The sequence below is a fragment of the Acinonyx jubatus genome, chromosome C2 (assembly GCF_027475565.1).
Source record: "Acinonyx jubatus isolate Ajub_Pintada_27869175 chromosome C2, VMU_Ajub_asm_v1.0, whole genome shotgun sequence".
NCBI lineage: Eukaryota > Metazoa > Chordata > Mammalia > Carnivora > Felidae > Acinonyx > Acinonyx jubatus.
In genome coordinates, this window is record NC_069384.1 from 4,022,827 (window position 1) to 4,039,476 (window position 16,650).

Consider the following 16,650-nt stretch of genomic DNA (forward strand, 5'->3'; position numbering starts at 1 on the left):
TGGGAGAGGGGAAGGGGCCGCACCTGAAGTCACAACGCGGGCAACCACGTGGACGGGGAGAGGCGGTCCTCTAAGACCAGAGAGAAGGCTGGCCTTTGCCAGGAGAAGAGGACAGAGCCCTTGAACTTGCCGTGCTTGGCCAGATACGGTGCTGGACCTGCGGGGTCACCCCAAGCACGCTGCCCCGGGAGCCAGGCTTCTCTCCTGCCCGTGTAAACACGGGTGTTCAGGGCTCCCTTTGCCGTCGTTAGGGCCACCTCCCTGGGTTGTTTGCCATCCCGCTCTGGGAACCAAAGCCTGGCCCGGGCACACCGCGTCGTGAGCAGGTTCTCGGGGGCGTGTGCTCTCCGTGACCCCTGCTGCTGTTTAGAAGCACACATTTGAGTGACAGGAGTCAGATGACATTCCCAGATTTGCAGAGCTTTCTCGCCAGTGTGCCGGTTTTAAGGAGGGCCTCACCGTGCTTCTCCCTCTGTTCCAGGGCCCGCTGCTCCTGTCCTTCGAGGAGGACCCGCTGTGGCAGCCGCTGGGGCTGGAGGTGCACCGGGTCTCCAGCGTGGCCAGGTCAGCCCAGGAGAAGGTGAGCTGGGGCGTGGGCGCCTGCCGTGGACCCTTACCTGCCGAGGGAGCAAATGTAAAGCCTAGGTGGCGGGGGTCGGGGGGAGGTTATTGGGTCTTGGGATTATTGAAACGTGGGCACCTTAAAAACCTAAAAAAAAAAAAAATTCTGGTCTATCCTGTGATGAACGGATTCGTAAGCTATGGTCGATCAGCACAACGGGATGTGCTTTGGCCTTAAAAAAGGAGAGTCGGACGCATGCCGCATGCCCGGGCCTTGAACACACGGTGTCGAGTGAAGAAGCCGCTTCTCGTGTGACGGCACTTATGTCGCGTGTCCCGGATGGATCCATCCAGGGAGACGGGACGTGGACTCAGGGTCGCCGGGCACGGGGTGGGGGGCAACGGATCCTGCCTGCCCACAGGCGCAGCGTGTCTTTATGGGGTGACGGGCAAGTTAAACGACCTGTGAATTACATCTCAACAAAATGCATATATTTATGTGTGTGCGTATATACAGGTGGCATAGATTTGAGCCATTTCGATGCTACGGAGAGTTCGTCTTCCAGCTCGTGATCGTTCACAGGTTATTAGACGGGTCGAATGCTGTGAATGGTGAAAACAGAAATTTTGTTTTTTATTTTTTATTTTATTTTTTATTTATTTAAAGAAAAATTTTTTTAACGTTTATTTATTTTTGAGACCGAGAGAGACAGAACATGAACAGGGGAGGGTCAGAGAGAGAGGGAGACACAGAATCAAAGCAGGCTCCAGGCTCTGAGCTGTCAGCACAGAGCCCGACGCGGCTCTCACGGACCATGAGATCATGACCTGAGCCGAAGTCGGACGCTCAACCGCCTGAGCCCCCCCGCCAGGCGCGCCTGGTTGCTTCTCTTTACAGCTCAGGCTTCTGGCTGGACCACAGCCTCCGTGTTCTTCTTCTGTCGGTGGATAAACGAGTTGTGTTCTGTCTTCCACAAGCACAGCAAACCCGCGTGGCGCTTGGCAGGGTTACTGTCCCGAGTCCTCAGGCGCCAGCAGGGGGCGGCTCACGAGCAGGTGAGCTGCAGGGTTGTAGGCGTGCCCGCTGCACCTTGACCAAGGGTTCCAGGATTGGCCACCAGAGCGCCGTTCCCCGCCTGCTGCGTCCTGGCGGCCCAGGAGGGCTCTCCGCCCCCCTCCCCCTTGCCGGTGCTGGAGTCTCGTGCGATGTTCTCCCTGTAACGACGGTGGGGAAGTCTCTGGAAGATATTGGGGTTACAGGAGGAGGCTGGTGGTAACGATGCCGGGGTGCTGAGACCAGCATGGCCCGTGAGGGCTGAAGGGGCTGGGCAAGCAGGCGCCCGGTGCTTTTATGACACTGGGGGGCTGGGGGCACTTCACTCCGGGAGCCCCCTCCCTGTCATTGGCCGATAGGGACCGAAGCCCTTCGTGGTGGCAGTTTCTGCTAGGTGCTTTCTGACACTGTCCCAGTCGGGGAGGAAGAGTTCAGGGCTGGCCCGGAGGTGCAGAGGAGGGAACCGACAGGTGGACCTGGCGCTCGAGCATTTTCGAAGGTCTTCACGTTTAGTGCTAGAAAAGCAACCTCAGGAAGCGGATGGTGAAGCCATGTTTATTTTAATACAGCGACAGAAATGGCGCACGCTCATGAAAACGTTGGGAACAGTGTATGGGGCGCCTGGGTGGCTCCGTCGGCTAAGCGTCCGACTTCAGCTCGGGTCACGATCTCGCGGTCCGTGAGTTCGAGCCCCGCGTGGGGCTCTGTGCTGCCGGCTCGGGGCCTGGAGCCTGTTCCGGATTCTGTGTCTCCCCCTCTCTCTGCCCTTCCCCTGCTTGCCCTCCGTCTCTCTCTTTTTAAAATAAAAAAAAAGGTTGAAAAAATATAGACACCTGTCCTCTTGTCCCCTGCACGTAGCCCTCTTCCTCTGCTCCCCCCGGGAAGGGGCCGCTGCCCCCCGCCCCCAGTGAACTCTCTGAAGGGTCTTACGCACTGCAGACAGGTGGCAGAGCACATACAGGATCTTGTTTCGTCTTACGAGTTTCTTCAGAGCTTTTGACTTCCACGTGTTCGTGGCCGGATGAGGAAATGGGAGTCTGTCATTGCCTTGTCAAGGCTACGGGTGGTGCTGTCCTTGGGCCAGCTGGCCGGCCAGTCGGGTGTCAGGCCCCCAGACCCCCCCAGACCAGTGTGGGGGGGCGCCCTGTTGGCATCTGCCTGGCCCCTGGGAGGTTGGGTGTAGGAAACCCCCCAGTTCGAGGGTCCTGCGCTCCGCCTTCCCCATTCATGGACGGACGGACGGACGGGCGGACGAGCCTTCTGGCTGACCACGGTGCGTTTGAAGTCACGAAGGCGGGTTCATCAGAGTCTCTGTTGTGCTGTGACCTTGGAGGGAGGTCTCTTGACACCTGTGTGCCAGGGGAGGTGGGAACACGCCAGAGCCTGTCTCCTCGCCTTCTGGGACCTCGAACCTTGTGTTCTTGGACCGCTGCATCGGGCAGGACGCTCACAGCAATGGGGTCCTCCTCCTCTTAGGATCTGCCTGCCCCCCAACCCCCAACATGTTCACACGTACCGAAGCCTCTGTCAGCTTCGCTACGTATCTTCTGTGCCCCGCGTGGTTCTTGAGAAGGAAGAAGCTGTGACGGCACTTGGGACCCACCAACAAAGGTTAGAAAGAAATACAGACGTGTGGTTTCGCGGGTGTCACCCTCCCCTTCCTGAGCTCGCCCTGTGTGATCGGCCTGTATCTTTCCCATCTCCCCGACCCAGCCCTGATGTGGGACGTGGGATGGCACCTGAGTTAATGACAAGGACACGTCCAGGCTGGACCAAGCGGGTCAAGCCGAGTAGTCACATCTCTGGTCGTCTAGATGCGAATGGGGACTCTGATCTCCTTTTGTGAGCACCTTCCCGACTCGTGTTTGGCCCTGAGTCCCTGCGGGCCACCAAGGAACCAAGGAGCACCCGCTCTCAGGGTGCCCGGTGCTGGACTTTTTCCTGCAACCCCTGGAGACCCCCGGGCGCCAAACTAATCGCCTTGGCAGATGTCTTGCTCATCAGCAAATGCCCCACCGCCACATCCCACGCTGAGAGTGAGGTCTCGCTCAGCTTAGGGAGGTGTGAGTCATCTTGCACAGCCCGTGATGGGTGCCGAACGCTCACCCTGGCCGGCCTTGGCTCAGCAGGTGCGCCGCATGCCTGCAGCGCCCGGACGCCAGGGGTGTGGGCTTTTTCCAACCCGCAAACAACCAACTGGGTGTTCGGTAGCTCGGTTCCATCCTGAGCCGAATTCCACACAGGGCCCCAGGGGAAGGGCGCAGCCCCACACGACTACCCCCCTTTAGATGCCAGTCTCCAGTCTGGGCCATAAAGTCGGGGATTCCCACTCCTCCTCGGGTTTGATCATTTGCTGCCACAACTCACGGCATTCGGGAAACCAGCTTACTTCCTAGTATTCACATCACGGGGAAAGAACAGCCAGAGGGGACAGATGCACAGGGCAAGGGCTGGGGCAAGGGGCCCCTCTCTGGGCACACCACCCTCCTAGCACCCTGTCGTGTGGGCAGACCCAGAGCTCTCCAAATCCCACCGTTTGGAGTTTTTCTGCAGGTTTCATTACTCAGGCGGGATTGAGTAAATCACTAGCAAATCACGATTGAACTCCCTGGAGGCCAGGAGTGGGGCCGAAGGTTCCAACCCCCCGATCGTGGCTGGCATTGCTGGTAACCAGCCCCCGTCCCGCAGCGACGCATGGACCTCCCGCCATCAGTCATCTCCATGGCACACACAAAACACCGTCATCGTTTGGGAGACTGCAGTGGTTTTGGGAGCCGGGAGCCAGGGACCAAGACCAGACGTTTATCCCAAGCACCAAGCCCTGCGGGGGTTTTGAGTGGTGGAGTTTCCTGCAGGAATTCTGTCCTTGCAGGGCGCCTGTGCTCGCCTGGCGGGACATCTTTCTGTCACACCCCTGTCGCTGTGGCTCCCTCCCTGTGTGCGGTCTCGGGTGGCCCCGGCGGGAGGCAGGACCCAGGCATTCCCCGTGGGGCCCTCTGCACCAAAGGCATCACCTTTAAACTTTTCTCCCGGGACTCTCTCTGCCTTCTCTTCCAGTCCCAACACGCACTGAATATATTTATTTCTCCCAGACTGTAATTACCCTCTTACACAAGAGCGACGAGTTTCTACCTACGTTCTCTTTCTGCACACATCCTGGGAGAGTTTTGCTGCAGAACGTTTGACCCAGAAAAGGAGAGCCTTTGTTTCTCCAGCGCACGTGGCCCGAGAGCGAGCTCTTCCCCCGCGAGACGTCCCAATAGCCCTTTCACGGCGTGTCCGTGGATTTAGAAATGCCGCGCCGGGTTCCGTGGAGGTAAGAGGTCTGCGAGGGCCGTGTGGCCACTCCTCCAGTGTGAGTCAGGCTTTGAGAGTCGTGCCGTGACAGGTACCCAGTGACGGAGCCGTGCATTTCCTGCCGGGAGCGTGGCATTATCTCTTTGGACACAACTGCTCGGAAGGCTTGCGGCTGAGAACAAGGGTCACGCTTGGTGCTGGAAGCCGTCTTCGGAGGCTGTGAGCCACGTGGGCTTTCTTGGTGTGAGGCCAGGTGTCCTGTGGAAAGCCTTACTTATCCCTGTCTGCAGCGCCATCCGTAAATAAATAGAGGCTTCTAATGGTATAATGATCATCTGTAGGTTACAGTTTAGAATCGACATAATAACCCACCCAGCGTGGAGGAAAGCCCAGCTCAGAAGCCCGGGAGACACCGGCTGGATCTGGGCTCGTTTGGGTGCTTCCTTCTCACTCTGAGCCGTAGGCAGGTAGGGTCGGCGAAGGACGCGTCCTTCCCCGGCAGGGTTGTGGGACGAGCGAGGGCCAGCCTGTGCCCTGGCCCCCGATGCTATCGGGGCCACGGGCCTGGCCTCTTTGCGTTCACCATACTTCACGCCCGTTGTCCAGAGGAGGAAACCGAGGCACAGAGAGGCTCAATCACTTGGCCAACTTGACTCTTGAGCTACGAAGTAGTAGAGGCTAGAGTTGAAGCCCAGTCAGCCTCCAGAAGCAGGCTGAAGCACGGCGTGCCATCGTCCCTGCTGGGACTGCACGTTCTTGCCGTTCTTTCCCACCTGCTCCCGCCCCCACCCGGCCACGAAAGAGACGGTGGCGAAGAGGGGGCGAGAGGGAAGGGCAAGAACTCACCTCTGCTTCTGGAAAACAGAACAAACAGAACTGAGACAACTGCGCGGACTCTCCCCCAGAATCTTGTTCCGCGTTGCATGGTGGGGAACCCACAGCCGGCCCGGGGTGTGTGTCGTGCACTGTGCGTGAGGCTGTCACTGGTGTGTGTACTGAGACCTACTCTGAGAGCATCCGGGGTCCCCTGTGCTCTTCCCAGACCTCAGCGGGCCCCTCGGTTTGCAAGGGTGGCACGGTCTGGGTTGTCCGTGGTTCTCTCCCTGGCTGCAAGAAGCCTGGTTGATGATGATGATGATGATGATTATTATTATTATTGTTATTATTATTTTGCTTCGTGTGACTTGAAGTTCCAGGTTCCCCATTAGCCTCGTATGCACGCAACAACGCTGGCAGGTTGTGAAATTGTTTTGAACCGACATCTTTCCAGAGGCAGGCATGGAGATTCCTCAGCGGAGGCCCCACCCTCTGAGACCCAGTGTGGATGCCACCCTGGAAACGGGGAGCCGTGCCTCCTGGGAGCTGCACCTGTGTGGGTTCGCGCGTACCAAGTTCTGGGCTGACCCAGCCCAGGGGTTCCGGGTAAAGGACCCACAGACCAGCTGCAGCTTTGTTGGTGTGTTGGAGTTCTGGGAAGCAGCATTCGGGGTAGGTGTGACAGCAGGGCTGCTCTAGACAGGGAGCGTGGCAGCCAGCTAAGAAAAGACCCGATTCCCTCTGGCCTTCATTTTATTTGTTTGTTTGTTTAGAATATTTATTCTGAGAGAGAGAGAGAGCCCGTGCACGAGTGGGGGAGAGGCGGAGAGAGAGAGAGGGAGAGAGAATCCCAAGCAGGCTCCACACTGTCAGCGCAGGGCCTGATGCGGGGCTCGATCTCACGAACCGGTGAGATCATGACCTGAGCCGAAACCGAGAGTCGGATGCTTAGCCTCCTGAGCCCCCCAGGTGCCCGCCTCCTGCCTTCGTTCTAAAGGGAGTGTCCTGTACGTGTCATGTAATACACAGGGGTGATGAAAGAGAATGGCACGTTCCCGGACAGAGTTTTAAGCTAAGGAATGCCCACGGTAACCGCGTTACGTAGTAACAGTATTTCCTGGGGGTGTATCCTTCCTGCAAAGCCTTGTTGTTCATCGGAAAGGGTCCCAACGAGAGGAGGCATGGGAGTACTCCTGGGGTAGGGTGTCGGAGCCCGTGTGGCCCGGGGCACGCCCATCAGTACGATCAAGTAGGACATGGGCCCAGCATTCCACGGGTTGGGTTGCCATCTTGTTTCCAGCATCTTTTGTCTTTCCTGCGGGTGAACAGGATTAACTTGGTAGATATTCTGATGATATTGACCTCTAATGGGTTTTGCTTGGTTTTGTTTTGTTTTTTAGAGTGGATTTCTGTATTTTGAGGTGGGGGTAAGGGCAGAGATGGGGGGAGACAGAGTCCCAAGCAGGCTCCGCGTCGTCAGCACAGGGCCCGACCCGGGACTCCATCTCATGAACCGCAAGATCACGACCTGAGCCAAAAGCACGAGTCGGACGTTGAACCAGCTGAGCCATCCAGGCGCCCCTCATGGACTTTACTTTTTAAATTGAGTCTCTACCCCAGGGTCGAAATAATTGTTCGCGTCAGCCTGGTGCCGTCGTAAAGAATATTTACAGAGGGGAGTCTGGAGAGCAGCGTTGGGAGCTCCGAGTGATTGGTGAAGGGGCTTTACGTGCATTTCATTTTGCAGCTCTTTCCTCAGGCTGTTGTAAAGCGTGATCACAGCGAGAAAGATCCAGTGACATCAGCCCTTGTGTTGCGTTTTCACGGCTGTGTTCCCGGTTCTTGTGGGGACAGAAGTGATTACGTTATTTCCAGTTCTCTGGAGTGTTCTAAGAGAAGAAGGAGCTGAGGCAGCTATACAGGAAGCTTAATTGGAAAGGAACGTGGAAAGAGTGCCCTGAGATGTGACGCTATTTCAGGCCTTTCTCTGGCAAGCGTTAGCAAAACTCAGGGGTGCCTAGGCCTGGGATCCTTTGGCCCCGAGTCTAAACAAAGGAATACGGTTTCAAGATAAGAACCTATTTGCAGAGGTGTGCGACTGTTGGAGCTTGTGGTCTTGAAGCTGGAGAGAGAGAGAGAGCCACAGGAAAGTGAATGAAGCCCCCCCCGCCCAGTCTGTTCTGTCCAAACAGATTACGGTGATGTGAGCTCGCCCTCACGTTCCCATGATGCATCCCTCCCAGGCTTCTCCCTCGATCTATGGGAGTGGACCAGGCCTTTACCTTTGGGACCCTCACTACGTGAAGTCCATCCCCCATGAACGCTCTCTTCTGCAGAAGAGGGGGGTTTATCTGGGGGACACGCTGCAGCTTTCCGTTGGTGCGATTTTGAAACGGTTTATGTAATCGAGGAGTTGTCTGCTGCCTTTGAAAAAATGTCTCAGGCATAAAGCAGGTGGGCTGGCGGCTGGCTGCGTCCAAGGGAGCCCCTCCCCGTGCTCCCAGATCAGGGCTTCGTGGAGTCCTGGTCTGGGGCTGGAGGCTCATGTCTGTTCTCGGGGAAGTGCTTGGTCCCATCGCAGATACTAGATACTGTTTCTCCCTAACTTAAAATATTTTTTTAATGTTTATTTATTTTTGACAGAGAGAGAGAGAGAGCGCGCGCGCTCTCGTGTGAGCGGGGGAGGGGCAGAGAGAGAGGGAGACACAGGATCCAAAGTGGGCTCCAGGCTCCGAGCCATCAGCACAGAGCCCGACGCAGGGCTCGAACCCACTCACGGTGAGATCGTGACCTGAGCCAAAGTCGGACGCTTAGCTGACTGAGCCACCCAGGCGCCCCCAGTTTCTACTCAACTTTGTAAGTCCACCATCAATATCAGACTACCTCAGCGAGCAGCCCAAGCACCGAGGACTGTAAAACTTCCGAAGGGATCCTCGTAAACGTGGGTGTGCTTGGGGGTGGGGAGACTGCGGGTTAAGATCAGGGTCTCTACCTGTTCGTCCTTATTTAGGCGGATGTCAACCCTGGACGTTCTGGCCCCTTGGGAAGCTGACTGGGTGGAAGGGTCTCTGGAACCTCGGGTCAGGCGACCCTGCCTTCTGCTGCTCCGGAAGGGGTCCCCTGTGCGGTGGTGAAGGCTCGCCACCGTTCGCCGGGGTTGAGAGAATTTAATCTCCATTGTGGATAACACCTTAATGCAGTCAAAGAAGATTACTAATTGTGAAAGCCTTTCCATTTTGTTCTTGTCCATTTGACAAATGGGGCATTATTATTCCCAGGGTGGCAGGGGCGGAGGCTGGCCCGGACGAGGGTTTGGCCCTGCTCATTGTCCCTCCAGCTGGGCTCCCAGCAGCCCCAGCTCCAGTCGCGTTTTGTTGAGCCATGCTGAAGTGTTGAGGCCGGTTCAGACTGTTGCTTTCGTTAGCTTTTCCACCTGTAATGCGGCAGGGACACCTGTCTGTGTGACAGGTTTTATTTAGGGGGTCGGAACCCATAGGTCTGGCAAGACTGCACTCGGTCTGGGTCAAAGACATTTGGGACCTACAGATACCCCATGTTTATAATATCGCACTTACTTTCTTGATGTGACTTGAATAGTAATTGGGACCGTTGGAGCCTTGTATTCGAGAAGTTTTAAAGTCTTTTTAAATTTAAATCTTCTTGTTGATTTATTTGTTCTTTTTTTTTTTAATTTTTGAGAGAGAGAGACAGAATGCGAGCAGGGGAGGGGCAGAGAGAGGGGGAGACACAGAATCCGAAGCGGGCTCCGGGCTCTGAGTTGTCAGCACAGAGCTCGATGCGGGGCTCGAACCCACAGACCGCGAGATCATGACCTGAGCCGAAGTCGGACGCTCCACCAACTGAGTGACCCAGGTGCCCCTAAATTTTTTTTTATTTTAGGCAATCTCTATATCCAGTGTGGGGCTTGAACTCACAACCCTGGGATCAAGAATCACATCCTCCACCAACTGAGCCACTCAGGCGCCCGAAGCCATGGGGTTTTATTGGTAAAATTCCAGTGAGCTTAGTGGAGACGGTTCCAAACACATAACAGGAGTCAAGCTCTCACCCTGCGGTGTTTTGCTCGAAGCCGCATAGAGGCCCGGGCTGTTGTGACAAAGGACAGTGAATGTTCTCCGTGTCATGTCATCTGTGCACGTAACTCCTCTGGCACGAAGCTACGTTCCTCCAGAAAGGATTGTTTACAGAGCATTTATTTTTGAAATGAATAGACGACATTTCTTGCACAAACATTTTTTTTGTTCCAACCTTTTGTGAACTCGGGAGAGGCAGAAAACAGGCTGGGGATACGTAAACTCCTCCGTGTAGACCGGGCTTCCGAGAGCGACCCACCGGAGTGGGTGCCATGGGTTGCCTGCAGTATTGAGAAAAGGCGAGGTTTTGTCATTCTGTGCCATCGAGGCCTTCCGCAGTGCATGCTGGAAACGGACCCTGTGCTGGGGGGTTGGGGGGGAGGGTTAGCGTCCAGGTCGGGTCTTTGCGGGAAGGGCAGATGAGCCCGGGGTGGAGAGGCCCTGGCAGGAGGGGTGGGGGGTGGCGTTGGGTTGGGGAGGGAGGAGCTAGCTGGGGTTGGGAAAGAGGAAGGGGGCAGATGTCCCAGCCTGAACTTTGTGAAACAGCGGCCTGACAGAGTAACTGTTTTGATAATCTTTCCTCTTGGTATTTCATTTTAGATTCTGATAAATCCACCAGAGAATTAAAGAATTTTCTTCTCCTTCCCAAGTGACAGCCTGCGGTGTTCCCTTGGAAATGTGGGGGGTAACCTCCTGCCTTACGCCCGGCCTCCTGATGGGTCCCAGTCATCCCCAGGGGCTTGCTCGGCAGTCTTCCAGGGTGGGGGTGACCCTCCATTCTAGAAGATCCTCTCCCGTGGCGGGAATCTGTGGCAGAAACTTGATATTTCTCTGTTTGGTAATGGCTCTCTCTGAAATGCTTTGTGATTTTTATCGGGGATACGGTCTGGCTTATTCCTGGTGTGATTACTTGTCTTTGTCGTGTAGGTCCTTCAGCGAACTCACTCTGATTCTATTTTTGTTGAGGCCATATAATTTCCTAAGCGTTTAATATTTTATATGTCCTTTGAATTATCCCCGCGTCTTTGAAAACCATAATAGGTTGAAAATTATTCAGATGGAAACAGCTTCTTGTGTCCTGGGTATATTTTTAAATGTTGTGCTTGTAACATCTATCACTTGTGTTGTTTTGAGGCTCATTTTTAGTGAGCGGAGATGGCTAATGGCTTTTACTCCATAGGCACATGGAAATGTCTGGGGAATTTTAAATCGGCTGGTGGGGAGAAATGGAACAGTGTCAAGGGAAAACTTCTTGTGGGGAAAGAATATAACAACTGCTGGGCGAAACAGAGTGTTAGCTCTGGAGAAACGCATCAGGAAGAAAAGACTGGCAACACTGTTCCCAGTTTTCAAACTAAGTAATAGAAAATATGTGAATCTGGGTATTTATCCAAGTCTGGAACTCTAAATTCTCGTCCTTGCTAACTTTTAACGTCCTGAGTATTGTAGTCGATGAACTAAAAGAGGTACACGGAACGAATTCTCCTGTCATACCTTGTCCCTCCACCAGGTGGTGTCCTGTCACGTGGTGGGCGAGGCCATGCAGTTCCTGGTCAGTGCGGGGCCCGCATCCCCGGGAGACATGGGGCGCCAGCTGTACGGTGTCAGGCTGTCCCCGGTTCATTTACAGGTAAGCATGGGTAGATCGAGTGAGTCGTGGGGAGACAGTGCTTGTAAACCTGTGGGGTAAGTGTGGCGTGACCATGGGGCTGTGATTCCCTGATTTTATTAATCATTCATTTCATAGTTTCCAGACCTTCGGTACTATATTGTACCTGCAGGAAATAAAGCGTGCGTGTTGTGTATATGCGCACACACGCACACACGCACACACGTATGACACGTGCACGTGTGTGCACATGCACGCACACATATACGTATGCATAAAGACACGTGCACACACGCATACACACTCGCACGCACGTATGACATGCATATGTGTATGCACAAAGACACGTGCACATGCACGCACACACATCTACACAGATATGTGCACACGTAGCACACACGTATATATGTGCACACACACAGTCATGCCTACACGTATGCACACACACACATGCACGCACATACGTGCACAATACACATATGCATAAAGACACGTACACACACATATGACATGCATACATGTATGCACAAAGACATGTGCACATGAACACACATCGACACACAGATATGTGCACACGTAGCACACATGTATATATGTGCACACACATGTACGACGCACAGACATGTACACACACGTATGCACATACACACATGCACGCACATACGTGCGCACATACATCCATGCACAAGGACATGTGCACATGCACACACACATACGCGCACACACATCTACACACAGACATGCGCACGCATATGCACACACATCCATACGTGCACATACATGTATGGCATGCTCACATGTACGTATGTACACACAGACATGCGCACGTGTGTGCACACACGCGCACAATACATGTATGCAAAGATACACGCACACACATACGCCTGTACATGTGCATGCACACATCTACACACAGACATGTGCACACGTACACACACACACACACACACACACAATGAATTCAGACGTTGCCCATTCACTGAAATTGGGAGATGTGATATTTCTCAAGGCATGTCCACAAATCCGGGATGTCGTTGGCAGGTAGGACAAGGCAAGTGGCATCTGAGGTGGAGGACAGCTGTGCTGGTTCAGGACCCAGTGCCGGACTCTTTTGGAAAGAGTCGGCTTTATTTATTTGTTTGTTTATTAATGTTTATGTTTGCGAGAGAGAGTGAGCAGGGGAGGGGCAGAGAGGGGGGAGACCCAGAATCCGAAGCAGGCTCCAGGCTCCGAGCCGTCAGCACAGAGCCCGACGCGGGGCTCGAACCCACAAACCGCGAGATCGTGACCTGAGCCGAAGTCGGACGCTCTACCGACTGAGCCACCCAGGCGCCCCATGGAAAAATCAACTTTAAAATGGCTCAGTTGGTTAAGTGTCCTGACCCTTGATTTCGGCTCTGGTCACGATCTTGTGCTTTGTGAGATAGGACCCCTTGTAGGGCTCTGTGCTGACCGCACGGAGCCTGCTTGGGATCTTCTCTCCCCTTCTGTCTCTCTGTCCCTCCCATGTGCGCTCTCTGTCTTTCAAAAATAAATAAACTTAAAAAAGAAAGAAAGATCTTTAAAAGAACTCTTAGTATGTTTTACAAGTTAAAAGATGAGTGTTCCTGTAGTTTTTCTGATTACAGGCTTATTATTATGATAATTACAGACTCGTACAGGCCTCCCTCGTTTTATTGCGCTTCGTAGATACTACGTTTACCAACCGAAGGTTTGCAGTGGCCTCTGCGTGTTTCTCTGTCACAGTTGGGTGATTCTGTAACACGTCCTACTTTGTCCTTAATCTGTTTCTCACGGAGATCTGTGATCAGTGATTACAGCTCACTGAGAGCTCAGATGATGGTTACCAATTTTTAGCAATACAGTATGTTTTGATTAAGTCAATGCACATACGCCGTCACCTGTTAGATGTGACGCTGTTGCACGCTGAGAGTGTCGTGTCGGCGTAACTTTTATGCGCCGGGGGGGAAGCCAGACAAATTCATTTGACTTGCTTTCTTGTGACACCTGCTCTGTCGTGGTCTGGACCGAACCTGCAGTGTCTGTGAGGTGTGCTGGTATATATTTTGCATACTGTTAATGATGACACGTATAGAAGTTACGTAGAGACACGTATAGTAATTATAAGAGGCTTATTGGTCAAGCTCCGGGTGCCCAAAGCTTCAGTAACTGTGTGTCTCTCCTGTGAAGTGGGGGTCCACGGGCGCCCCATTCGGCCAGCGTGTGAGCACTGTAAATTTCTGGGTCTGTTCTAGGGGTCCCTGCTAATGCAACCGTGGGTTTCCTTTCCTCTGTCCTTGTGCTTGGCTGCCTAAGTGGGGAATGAGCCCAAGTCATCCAGCGCCCCCAGCCACAAGGGAGGACACTGCTCCACATGCTTTTCCTACACAGACGTGGTTTTGCATACCCAGGGCAAACCAGATTTTCTGGCTACCTAAATGGCCTTTTTCTGAGATCCAGCCCCCGCTCGCCCCCAGCCCCAGCCGCCAACACTTCCTTTCTGAGAGGTGAGGGGGGGTGAGCGTCACAACACGCACTCGTCAGAGGCTAATGCCCTCTCGCTCGCCCCCGAGATTTTGGACAGTGTAACTGGAAAACACCTCCAACGTCTGGGACGCGCTTACCCGATGTTCACCGCCTGTTCCGGAACAGATGGAGTCCTGCCAGACCCATCCACCTCTGGCGAGGAAATGGCGTTTTCCGAGATGGTTCACGTGCCATTTCGTGCAGCTCAGACACAAGGAGCACAGTTGTATCTTTGATCTCTTAACGCACTTTGAATCCACTCTGTGGATTCCCCCTCGGAGCACAGGGGGCTGCTGGAGGTGGCCGGGTTATTAACGACCAAGGCGGGAGATACTCCGGGCGCTCTGTTGTGGCCGTTACAAGTGCATCGGGGGGCCTGCATTGGCCTCGCGGCCCTGAAGCAAGTCCCCGCAGGCTTAGCTTAACATGCCACCAACGTCCCACATCCCCGTTCCGGAGGCCCGTCAGTCTGGAAGCTCTGGGGGGACCCGTTTCCTTGCTCACTGGGCTGTCGGTGTGATTCGGGTCCTTAGGGCTGGAGGGCCGAGAGCCTGTGTCCTTGCCGGAGGTCAGCTGGAGGCTGTCGGCAGCTTGGATGGGCCCCCTCATTCCCGAGCTCTTGGCATCCTCCCTCCGTCGTGAAGGCCCCTCGCTGGCCTGCTCTCCTGCCTTCCTCTCCCGTCTCTAAGGGCTCACCTGATTCCCCGGGGCTCGCTGGGGTAGCCCTTACCCTAGTCTCTCCCGCGAAGCCCCCTTTTGCCATATCAGGCCACGTAGTCACAGGTCACGAGAATCTTCGCGAGGACATCTCTATGGGGGGGGGGGGGGCATTATTCTGCCGCCACAGATGGGGCGGGTTCGACGGATGGCTGCCAGGGCTCAGAGTCCGGTTAGAGGGTGGGTGTTGGCCCAGGCAAGAGAGGAGGTGCACAGCCCGCAGGGAGCGCACAGGAGTGGGGTTGGGCTGAGCTCTGGCTTCCTTCTTTCCTCCCTCTCCTTCGCGCCTTGGTGACACTGCCGAGGAGAAATGCAGGGCCCAGGGAATTATTCATGTGACAGACTACAGAGTTGAGGGACATCTGGCCTTCAGCCGCCAGCGCTGAGGGCCCTGAGTGGCAGGTTGAGGCCGAGGAAGGCGCTGGCGGGGATGGGGCCGGGCTGCAGGGAGGTCCGGGGGGGGCTAGAGTTTTCCTCGCCGTTTTGAGAAGGCAAGGGGAGGCCAGGCGGGTGTCTAAGAACGTAAATGAACTCGCGCACACGCGTGCACACACACACAGACCTACGCGCGCACGGATGTGCTTGGGGTTTTGGTGGGAAGGGCAGCTCCCCAACAACCGTGTTTCTTCGTAGCTGGAGCTCCACATGAAGGACAAGAGAGACGACATCCAGATCAAGTGGTCCTTCGTCAGCACTCCAGAAACGGCCGTTACCGTCCAGCCCAAAGCACCGGTGGAGGTCAGTCCGTGAGTTTTTACGATCCCCCCCCGCCCCCCGTCGGTGTGTGTGAACGTGCTCGCAGGTCGCGAGCGCCCGATCTGGGGAGCAGAGGCTCGGACCAGCGCCTCCCTGGGCAGGCTTCTCCCCTCGTCCCAGAGAACGGCGCGGCCGCGGCAGGGCGTTGGATGAATCTGACGCCGGCCCGACCCAGCTGCTCATCTGGGCATGAACTCTGGCATCTGAGCACCCCACTTCCCCCTCTGTGAAGCGACGAGAAATTGGGGGCGGGGTTAAAAAAAGACTCAAGTACGTGAGCAGAACGAGGTCCGTCCATCCGTACGATGGAGTATTTTTTCAGCCGCAAACAAGGAATGAGGTTCTGACACCTGCTGCCACATGGAGGAACCTCGAAAAGGTCAAGCAGAGCGAGGCAAGCTGACACGAAAACACGCGTTTACGATCCCATTTCTAGGAGCTGTTGCAGCGGGCAAACCGTAGACGCGGAAGGCAGAGCAGTGGCCGGCAGGGGCAGTTGGTTGGGGGGGGGAGTGGCCGCGGGGAGCGAGAGATCAGGGTACGGGTGACAGAGTGAGGGTGGTTGCACAGCACTGAGCGTCCCAATGCTCAGAGCAGAGCGTCCCAAAGCTACCGGAATGTCTGCTTTAAAATGGTGAATTTTATGTCCTGCGGATTTCACCTCACTTGAAGAAAATCGGTGTATCGAGGACGTGTTGAAGGGAAGGGACGACATGTTAAGTACAGACCACGGAGCCTTAACGCCTGGGTTTGGCTCTCGGCTCTGCCGCTCACGCGCCGGGTGACCCTACGCGTGGTAATTCACTTCTCTGTGCGTTAGTGTCCTCGTCGCTCGAGTGGGAACAATGATAGTCAAGGTGGTCGCGAAGATTAAATGAGCTAGTACCTAGAAGCGCCTAGGATCGAGCCTGACTTATCCTAAGAGTGACGTGGGTATTTGCTGTTTTGATACTTATTAGAGTCTCTAGCAGAGAGTAGATGTTCACTAATGGGCACGTTGGGACTAAGTTGGCCAGAGCAGGACCTGGCCGGCCGTCTGCAGACCGATCCCTGAGATCCCTCCAACCCTGCAAGTCAGAGGTTTTCCATGGGTCTGTGGTCCTGGGGGAGGTCTTTCCTGCAAACGTCCTGTCCCCTGAGCAGGTGGGGGTAGCTGGAGCCCCACAGCGAGGGCATTTACCCCAGAGGTGACAAGGGACACCAGAGGGCTGGTGTGGCAC

General features: G+C 55.1%; 1 protein-coding gene across 8 annotated transcripts in view; it reads left to right on the top strand.

Moving 5' to 3' along the window:
• Positions 1-16,650, top strand: part of C2CD2 (C2 calcium dependent domain containing 2) — a 50,538-nt gene that overhangs the window by 9,026 nt on the left and 24,862 nt on the right. For 4 of the 8 annotated variants that reach the window (XM_027041560.2, XM_053220529.1, XM_053220531.1 and 1 more), the window contains 3 exons: positions 482-580; positions 11,333-11,452; positions 15,308-15,416. In XM_027041560.2, coding sequence (XP_026897361.2) covers positions 482-580; positions 11,333-11,452; positions 15,308-15,416 — 328 coding nt within the window. The remainder of the gene's footprint in view (positions 1-481; positions 581-11,332; positions 11,453-15,307; positions 15,417-16,650) is intronic. The other 4 variants (XM_027041561.2, XM_053220534.1, XM_053220530.1 and 1 more) reach the window with 2 other exon arrangements.